General features: G+C 43.4%; 1 protein-coding gene across 1 annotated transcript in view; it reads right to left on the reverse strand.

The window, feature by feature from the left end:
• Nucleotides 1–10,837, reverse strand: part of LOC125311068 (anoctamin-4-like) — a 38,080-nt gene that overhangs the window by 13,491 nt on the left and 13,752 nt on the right. Inside the window, 9 exon segments of the mRNA XM_048268879.1 lie at nt 44–165; nt 905–960; nt 1,125–1,231; nt 1,606–1,734; nt 2,544–2,588; nt 2,954–3,054; nt 3,524–3,676; nt 4,619–4,758; nt 6,165–6,347. Of these exon segments, the coding sequence (XP_048124836.1) occupies nt 44–165; nt 905–960; nt 1,125–1,231; nt 1,606–1,734; nt 2,544–2,588; nt 2,954–3,054; nt 3,524–3,676; nt 4,619–4,758; nt 6,165–6,347 (1,036 nt within the window).

Consider the following 10,837-nt stretch of genomic DNA (forward strand, 5'->3'; position numbering starts at 1 on the left):
GAAAGTTCTTTGTGTGTGTGTGTGTGTGTGTGTGTGTGTGTACCTGACGAGGTCGAGCGGTTGGTACTTGTACCAGACGCCCCACCAGGCCCAGCATTCGTACAACAGGTGGCGCTGGTTGTCTGCCCCGTGAGTACGGATCGAGTTCTTGCTTCTGTAGCTCCCCTGGTCAACACAGAGTCACTGCCCATTACAGCACATTCTCAGGCAGCATACAGAGTGTAAGTTGAGGAACTTGAACTTAAGTAATTCCAGACATCTCAAAATGTTATGTTTAAAATCAAATCTATTTATGTGCCATAATGGAATTCCTGCATGTGAAGACTGACATTTAAGGCAAGGAGTCATACACTATGACAGTATGAGACAGTAGATGTAGTATGCCTTTTTATAACATCTAAACGATGACAGTATGAGGCAGTAGATGTAGTATGCCTTTTCATAACATCTAAACTATGACAGTATGAGGCAGTAGATGTAGTATGCCTTTTCATAACATCTAAACTATGACAGTATGAGGCAGTAGATGTAGCATGCCTTTTCATAACATCTAAACAATGACATTCTATGAAGCTTTTTGAGTAGACTGGGAAGTGGGAATTGCACTGATGCACTGTTACAGCTTCAAGACGACATTGTGCAATAAAGTTCTTTTGAGGAGCAAATTAATCTGTCATTTCCAGTAAATGTAAATGCAGACAGTGGACAGAAAGGCTCACATACAGGAGGACAACGAGGCAAAAAAAATCCCTCCAATCATTTCTTTTCTCAAAGTTCATCAATGCAAATCTAAAAAAAGTTGGTCATCATTTAATCACATTAAGTGCAGGTACTCAAAATAACTCTTAAATACAGCTAGGGAAACATTTCTACTTGTGTATTGGGTTACTGTAAAGTACAGTACCTCATGCAGGGGGAAAGCAGCCTCATAGGAATTATTGCTCAGAAGTCGGTTTAAGCCTGTGGAAAAAACATCAGTGAAGTAAAACATTTCATTTAGCATTGTCACACTCACATGGACATAAACCAGGCCCAAAAATAACTTTGATTAAAGTGAACAACCCCTCCGACCTACTTTAGACAGCTATTTGTTGTTGATTTTGATGAGTGTTGTTCATCCCTACCTATTTTATTTTTGCCCTCTTCATATTTGACTCTTTGGAGGATGTGGTGGACGATTCGTGTCCTTGTGGCGTTGCTGAAAAATGTGTCTTTGTTGTGGATGATGAAACTAAAGAGGACAGTGAGAAGACAGAGAGAGGCTACCAAACAACATCCAAGCAGGCCTGTGTGAAAATAGTCATCGATAAATCTTAATAAATCTTAGTCTACAGCAGAATAAAATGCAAAAATTACAGAAATGGATTCAGTGTTTGTCTCCTTTCTCCGTGTCTCTTGTGGTTCATTCATAAAAAACACAAAAAAATCCCATGTATGCAATATATAGACTTTAATATTTGAGATTTGCAGAGCAAGTCCTTAATCTACCTCTGTAATCAACAGCTCATCCACTAGCATAATGACTTGCTGGTGTACTCTTATGGCAATCGATCAAAGGCCATTAGGGATATTGGAACAGGCGTGCCGTGCTGTGCGCACACTCACTGGTGTATCCGCTGTCGACTGAAGGGGGCAGTGAAGCTCTCGTTTTCCTCCAGGTCAGGGAGGGACTCATCAAACTTCATGGGTTTGCGAGGTAGCCATCCACGGAACTTGCTCATCTTCTTCTCCAGTCTGTGAGACACATGTAACACACAAGCCAGCACATAACCCATGTTCCTCAACATGTTCCTCAAACCTGGCTAAAAACACACATACAATGTAGACGTACAGTATATACATGTCATTTTTTCTATTCCAGTGCCATGAACCGCCTACTGCTACTGTATAAGTATAAGTATATGTACTCTTTTGATCCCGTGAGGGGAATTTGGTCTCTGCATTTATCCCAATCCGTGAATTAGTGAAACACACTCAGCACACAGTGAACACACAGTGAGGTGAAGCACACACTAATCCCGACGCAGTGAGCTGCCTGCTACAGCGGCGCTCGGGAAGCAGTGAGGGGTTAGGTGCCTTGCTCAAGGGCACTTCAGCTGTTCCTACTGGTCGGGGATCAAACCGGCAACCTTCCGGTTACAAGCCCGAAGCCCTAACCAGTATGCCCCGACCACTGTGTTTTTCCATTTCCAGTACTAACTATGTCGCAATCAATGTTGTCTTTGTTTGGTTGTGAATCATGGCAGCAAATCCATTTTCCCCACTTGGTAAAGTAAAAATCGCCTTGATCCTTCAACTGAATTTTGGAAAAAAATCATCATTACCAGTAAAGGCTCCTCTTCAGTAATCACCTGATTGCTTACGGCAGGATGATAACTTCTTGACGATAAAACTTGACGTGTGTGAGCACTGATCAGTTTAATTGCTAATCAACTGAACAACATGAATATGACCCCAGAGCTTCAAGTGGCAGGGAAGGAGATGAAACTAAAAACGTACAGCAACATATAATTAGTCATAATTAGTGCTGATTTCATACTAACCTGGTCATGAACCTGTAGCGCCGATGCAGGTAATAGAATTTCCTCCTGTGGTAAACAGAACAGCAAAGACAGTTCAATCAAACCATGCAACAGTACATTACACAGCAGACTGAAATTGAGTTTCTCCCATACTCCAATGTGCAGTATTAAAACAAGATTTAACACACTAAGCATACATTAAACATAAGACTGACCACAGGACACAACTAGACAAGTGCAAATAGATATTTGCCAGACACAGATGTAAAACAAGTTATACAAGTATATATGTCAGACACAGATGTAAAACAAGTTCTCCGACTGGACAGATTAGGCGTGATTACTGTAGTAGTGGAGCAGTGCTGCGGTCACTCTCTGAGGCACACAGCCTCATGTGAGGACACTGGAGGTGACGGCCAAAGGCACTTTACCTGAAGGGCATTCGGATGTTCATGATCTCCGCGTAGCGACACAGGACCTCCCACGGAGCATGCAGCTTGACGAAGATCACATCGCTGTTGGTAATGGAGGACTGTGAGGGAGAGAGCCGTTAGGTATGGATGGAAATGTGCTCTGATGAATGACAGTAATGTAGTGATATAGCACTACATATCCCATTTTTATAAGTATGTTAAAGCTTTAATATTGTCAAGAGGCAATGCACAGGAATGATATCACTGAAAATGATGTCATTTTCTTGCCTTGCCTACAGAAACCTCACAGTCCCTTTAAACAGCTTCTCAGTCAGTCCCTTTAAACACTATCTGATTGTGACCTTGGCATTTCTGAATCAGCACAGTCAGGTTATATGTGGCGACTGTCACAGAATGCCATATGCACATTTTCAGCATTTTTCTTTTTTCATTCCCTCCTCTGCCATTTCCAAATATATGGAAAAAGAACATGGCCCATCAGCACATTTGGGACGTTCAAAGGGTTGAGTGAGTTCACACACACACACACACACACACACACACACACACACCCGAGTGCTCGCTCACCTCCTTCTCCATCTGCAGCCCCTCAGCGCGGATGTTTCTCTCAAACACTTCCCTCTTCTCCGTCTGTGGACTGGACTTCTTGTACACCAGCACGTAGTCGATTCGGCACTTGCCGTCGCTGAAGCACAGGCCACTGGACTTACTCCTCCCTGCCTGCGCACAACACAGAGCAGGGGTCAACAGCAAAACAAAAAAATGAAGGTTACGCTTTCTGTCTGGACCATAGACATAACGGATAATATGGATAATGATTAATAAACAAATCAGGAGGAAGAGCAAGCCCCTTTGGCCAGTATAATTAAGATGATAGCCTACTCATTTGTCTTCCACTAACAGTGTCCAGCGTCAAGGTCATAAGGTAGAGGGGCTGTCTGAATATCCCCTAGCATATGGATCACAGATGACTTGCGCCACATACAGACAAAAGGTGATTAGCTTGTTGACCATTGCTTGTTGACATTAGTTTGACATTAGGTTATACAGTACCCTCCAGAATTATTGGCACCTCTGCTAAAGTTGACTAAAAATAAGAATATAAAATCATTTTTATTTTTTGCTCATTGAGCTCAATGCAAATCAAACCAGCTAATAGACTAACTGAAATAAAACCATGCCAATCTCTAGGTATGATGAAGGGTATGTGATGATGTGGGGCTATTTTAATTCCAAAGGCCAAGGGAACTTTATCAGGATGCATAGTATCCTGGATCCATGAAATAACTGGCCTTTAAAAATAAGAATCTGCCTGCTTCTATGGGAATTTAATATAGGGGTGCCAATACTTATGACGCCTGTATTTTAAGGAATACAATTATTCATTCACAAAGAAAATTGGTGTTGGATATTTCCTCATTTTTTTACTTAAGGCATTATGATCAATTTCCAAAAGATGATTTTATATTCCTCTTTTTAGTCAACTTTAACAGAGGTGCCAATAACTCAACTGTATCTCCTGTAATCACCACAAATAGCTGAATTTCATTAACATTCCATGGTCTTTCGTTGCTACGTCAATGTTGGTCCCTTCCTGTTTGAGTGCAGTTTTGCAGACCGCACTTAGCTGTGTGGCCGTGGAAGATGCCCAGTGTGGTGTACCTCTGAGGCGAGATCCTGAGAGCTGGGCTCATCTAGAATGCTGCTATGGGTTCCAGGGTTGAGCAGCGAGTCGTCATCTTTGAGGGGGTCCCCGGAGCCATCGCTCTCCTCCAGGAGAGCCTTGGCATCCTTCACCGCCACTACGGATAGATCAGATTTCAGCAGTAATCGAAAACCATACTCTTTCATGGAAATGTCCTTTCAACCTGCTCACATAACCCTTAAAAATCTATAAAGAGTATTACATTGAACAGTCATTTGGCAAAATACCCTGGAATCAATTTGGCAAGCAGATAGTGTTTTTGTGCACTTGAAGGTTAGTTTTGAGTGATGGGTCTAGGGTGGGTCCTTGCTTCTTTTCATCTGCAAGTCCTTCTGGTAAGCAATTTTAAGCAGTGTGTACCCTTCAAGGACCTTGGTAGCAATGAGTTTGTTATAAAAAGTTCATTTGAAAAACTGTTCAAAAGTTCAACTGTTCAAGTTCAAATTTGTCTGTGTAGAAATCTGACCTGCAGCTTAATGAGAACTAGGCTGAATGTACAAGCAGAACACATAGCTTTTAACCTTCTGGCTAAGAGCAATGCAATTTTCAAAAATTTCAATTGTGCTCTGTGAGTATGGTGATCTGAAAATTCAAAAACTCAAAACTTTGCTGTGATTCATTTGCTGTGCAATTACACCCTTCATGGTATGCTTCTATTCATTCATATTTAATTCCTTCAGTGCTACTGAACAAATATTTGTCCTCCCAGTATGTGAAATGCAAATGAGGAGCAGGCCTCTGCAGCAGAGACAGCATGAACGCTAATTCTCCCTGCTGGCTAGGAAAAAACCCTTCTGTTAGACAAATGCTAGGGCCAGATTTTCCCTCCTCAATAAACAGCAAAAGGCAGGCCCAAATCCATGATGATTAGCCTTTGTTTCTATGTAACTTAAAGATCAGCCCATTTACATCTCACAGGAGGGCCTACACTCAATGTGATTCCAATGCCACTCTGAGTCACACTCTTATCAGATCTCGAGTAGGAGTTGCAATCCAATGCAATCCAAACAGTGTGTTCATGAAGCTGCATTGTTTGTGTATGAGCTCCAATCACAACAGCGGCAGAACATGTTGAACAGGCAAATTCAAACTAGGCATAAATGCACAGGTGAGGAACCGTTTGTAATCAAAGGCTTGGATTAGGATCATGTTAACAATTTCCCAAGCTATTAGCCGAGGTTTATACATTGATTTTGCAAAATTTCTTCAGCTATGAGGTTAATACACGGGGGCAGTTAATATGGTATTAATATGGTTTCGCTTTTTTTAACTTGCATAAAACACTGCCCTGTGGTTTATACACAATGCGGCTAATACACAGGAAATTACTGTAAAACTCTCCATTTGTTAAATTATACTTAACTGCTCTTTCCGCAATGGGTGAGCCACAGGCTATGACCTATGACCTCAGACACAGGCACTCCAACAGTGAGAATCCCAAACACTGACATCTACAAGAAGACACAAGGTGCAGGTGGCACCAAAGCTGCCGGGAGAGCTCACCGTGTTGGGGAGTCATATCCAGGGTGCTGCTGGAGTCGGGCATCCCGGACGAGGACTCCTCCATGCTTACGGCCGTCCCGAGGGGGGGGCTCTGGGGCTGGGGCCGGGCCAGGGGGCGCAACACGCTTCTGCTGCGGAGGTTGTGCCAGTGGGGCTCAGCTCCATAAAGAGAGGGACTCACACCTGTTGACAGCAGAGAGGTGGGGGTGGAGAAGGGGTCAATCGGTCGGTCAGCGATCCCAGAGCCTGGAAGCTGCTGAGGAGGGGAAACCTGGTCAGGAAGGAGCGTGGTGATTTGCACACCTCCGTTTTCGACTCAGCACTCCAGCTGATTGATTTACTTGACTTGGGAGCCATTGATTGGACACCGACTTCACTTCACCGTCTCATCTAAATGAATCAAACTCAAGCTCAGCGATGCCTTTTTTATTATCCCTCCCAGCGAGACAAAAGTGTAAATTGAGAGTTATTATCAGGGTATTACTGATATTAGGTCAACCCAAACACAAGATAACATGTTCTTTTGTGTTTAAATGGCCTTACAAGGTCAGAACCCTTTTGAAATCTCTCTGAGACGAGCACAGACAGTCTCTGTTCTGAAGTCATCTGCCCTGCTCAGAGAGGGCCCTCCGGTCTGCGAGGCTGTGATCTGTGGGGCTCGGGCCGGCTGAGGAAGGTCATGAACGGGACAGGCGACTCAGCATTCTGTTGTGCTGAACGATGCGTTCGTCCCAGAGGGATAACTCCTCGCTGATGGCCCCTTCCGCCACTGTCCTCCGAGCAGCTCCGCACCGCCGCTAATAAAACAACAATGGGATCTGTCAGCTGGCGCAAGACTGATAGCCAGTTTTCCATAACGCCGGCAGGTTTTTAATATAGTTTTGCCCCCCATTCCCTTCCCCACTTCTCTTCTATTTCCCTTTAGCTCGTCCTGAATCACCGCGCGGGTTTCGAGCTACCGAGTGGCTTGGGCATTACCCATGGGGCCTTTATTGACTCATCTAAAACGGTTGTGCGAGAAGGGCTCTGATTACAGGTGACAGGGAGGAAAACAGCCCATTATATACCACTTCAGCACTCTGCACCTGAGGTGGCTGACACCCACTCCTGAGGAGATGAAAGCCACGCGTCCAGACTTCCTGCTACAGTCTCTTCTGTCCATGCACCTCGACCTGTTGTGGTGAACTGGACACTGCTAGGGTTCCCACTAAGCTTGTGTGCTGTATGAGATTATGGATATGGATATGGGTGTGCAGCTACCAGAGGGCATGGTACGTGGAAATGTCACCACAGAGTTGTCTGTCTTCATCCTTTGAGACCTTATTAGGAAAATGTTTTCATTCTGATGGACCGTCAATAATGTCATTAAGGAAGAGTCCATGAACGTGAGGGATGTCTTAATCGTGATAAAATAGTTCATTAATAAGATGGTAGGGTTAAACCTGAAGATGTTCCTCTACCATAATGATATAGCTAGGCACTAACAAAACAAGGATATGACTTCCATTCACAAGGAGAATGCAAATAAACATAGAAATGCACCTGTGCTGTATTCTAAGGCGCTACACAAAAAATATAAATGTTAAACTATCCGTTTCATGCTGTTTGTTAGACTGCTTTGAATTTCACACAGTTAATTGTCAAGTTGAAATATTTCTTTACAGATGCAGAAATGTTACAAACTATGCAAAAGAAATAGAGTGGGAGCTGTTCTCTGGGTGCTTTAAAGGGCAATTCACATGCATCTCAGGTTCACGCTGTCATCGATTCACAGAGGAATGAAAAGCAATAGTACAGGAACACAAACCACTAAAAAGACTGCTTTCAGCTGCTTTTAAAAAGCTACAATTACTTGCCAAGTACAGCGCCATCTAACTATCAGCCTCTCCACATGACTCTGAGGAGATGAACATATTGATTTTATATCAGATATTCTATATCACATTAAACATGATGGATATCTACAATAGATTTCTACAATAGGGAGTCTGTGGGTAGAACACAAAACTCCTTTTGCTGTGGACGTTTGATTGAGATGAGTCCTGACAAGACCAGAGAGAGATGCATCTTAGCAACATCAGCAGCTGGTTACAGAGCGCTTAGAGGAGTTAATTGGCATGCTTGTTCAACGCAAGCAGGAAATGTGTGCCAGTAACTTGATTAACTCAACCACAGCCGCATTTAAAACTATATAGGTTTAGTCCATGTCAAAACATGGGGAGAAACAACTGATTTGATCATCGAAAGCACATACCTATTATACAAGATGAACCGACATTACAGACATGCCTCTATACGTTTCTCATGCAAAACCATTATGAACATCACTACTGCCTGTACTCAGGAGGGTTCAATACTCTACATTCATTCAAAATGTCTGTGCTTTTGAATTAAAAATGAGTAAAAGCATAAGAAAACATACATTCAACAACTGAGAGAGTAAAAGTCCCTCAGCGTTGAACTATACATCCTCCTACATGTATACTGTGTGGGTGGATATAGCAGAACCATTTGGGGGATGTCAGTAACACCACTATACAGCTCTTGTGTGTACTGTATATATATATATATATATATGTGTGCATTTTCCACACCAAGGTCTGTATTCTTTCTTAAAAAGATATGTTGATTTCTACATATTGCAACTACTGGAATTCATTAAAGGCACACTATGCAGGTTTTTAGCTTAATATGCAAGTTTTTTAGCTTAATTTACCTTAATTTACCAGCTTCAGAGTCATTGGAATGGTTATATGACTTTTTTCGGGTTGAATGGTGGTCGTCTCGCTTCCCCCTAGCCGCTGTGAGCGGAAAAACCACCCTTGCAACTGTGGGCCGGCGGGCCGGCGGCCTCAGTGTCAGGAAGTATAACGAGTGTAACGAATTGCTTTACTGCATTCAAATACACATACACGCCAGGCACCGGCTAGAAAAAGGTAGCGATGGAGTTTCTCAGACATTCGTCATGACAGAGCAAGCGAAAAATAAGCAAAAACGAAAAAAAACAGTAAGGGAATTGCCAATACTGCATAGTTTACCTTTAATGGATATCTATCATTACTTACAAATGTAAAAGAAGGCTTTAGTCTTAATAATATATCATAGGATTCTGATTCAAGCTGTGTATTTCTGGCAGTCTTCAGTGCCACTAGGCAAGATCAGTACTGTTCCAAGTTTTACTCCTCGTTATGTTTAACACATTCCAGCCTTTTGCAGTCAGCCTCAATGTGGGTGACCGTTTTCATGAGATTTTTCTTCATGTTGCTCATGATGCTTTTGAGTTGATTTACAGATATGCATGGATATAAGTTAGCCTGGGTGTTCCCATGCTGCCTTGCTCGCGATTTGATTCAAGCTGCTAAGGCAGCCTGGAGACCATGAAGCAAATTTTCGCCTGAGATAGGGAACCAATCACAGAACAGGGGGGAAAGCAAGACGATGATGAGCTATGCAAGGATACAAGGATACAAGGATACAAGGAAGTTTATTGTCACATGCATATAGTTACTGGAAGTAAGAAATGCAGTGAAATTATGTCTGGTGTCAGCCTATTTGTGCATTAATAGGGGCAAAAGTGCAGTAGATGAGGGTTTAGTAGATTAAGTGGCAAGGGCTGCATAAAAGGTGGGAGGATTGGGATTGGGTGGGGGCACCAACAAGGAGCACCAAAGAGCAACAGGGGCAAGGAAAACTCCCTTACCAAGGAAGAAACCTTGGGCAGATCCACGGCTCAAGGGGCTAACCCAACTGCCAGGGGTCTTGGTGTGTGTGTTGGGGGATGACAGGGGAGATGGGATAGTGTGCTGTGTATGTGGGGAGAGGGGCAGTGTGCAATATGTGTGTTGGAGAAGCTTCCTCATGAGACAATGTGTGCAGTGTGCTGTAAGGTTGGGCAGGGACTTTATTGCAACTTACTATTGCAAGAGTACTGTATGTAATGTATGTGAGTGATGATAGTGAAGATGTGTGTGTGGTGGGAGGGGAGTGGAGCAGTGACTGTGTGTGTGTGTGTGTGTGTGTGTGTGTGTGTAGGTGGGTAGGTGGGGGCAGTGTGCTGTAAGTATGTAGAGGGATGTGTGTTGGAGAAGATCCTGAAGACAATGTGCTGTGTATGTGGGGGCAGTGTGCAGCAAGAAATTAGAGGAGGCTTACTGTAGCAAGCAGTGTGCTGTATGTATGTGAAGTGATGACAGTGATGATGTAAGTGTGTGTGTGTTGGGGGTCAGGGACTTACTATTGCAAGCAGAGTACTGTATGTAATGTATGTGAGTGATGACAGTGAAGATGTGTGTGTGGGCGGAGTGGAGCAGTGACTGTGTGTGTGTGTGTGTAGTGTGTGTGTGTGGGTAGGTGGGGGCAGTGTGCTGTAAGTATGTAGAGGATGTGTGTTGGAGAAGATCCTGAAGACAATGTGCTGTGTATGTGGGGGGCAGTGTGCAGCAAGTATGTAGAGGAGTGCTGTATGTATGTGAAGTGATGACAGTGATGATGTAAGTGTGTGTGTTGGGGATGGGGATGGGGGTGGGGTGGGGGTGGGGGGAGAAATGGGGGGGCATTTGATAGAAAGGCTGGGCAATTTTTCAAATCTGAAACGACATGGGTAGATGGAGGAGAAATCAAAATCTTATGATTCAATAAAAAACAACAACAAAAAATGAAGTCCACCCCAATAA

This window comes from Alosa alosa, chromosome 17 (assembly GCF_017589495.1).
Source record: "Alosa alosa isolate M-15738 ecotype Scorff River chromosome 17, AALO_Geno_1.1, whole genome shotgun sequence".
NCBI lineage: Eukaryota > Metazoa > Chordata > Actinopteri > Clupeiformes > Clupeidae > Alosa > Alosa alosa.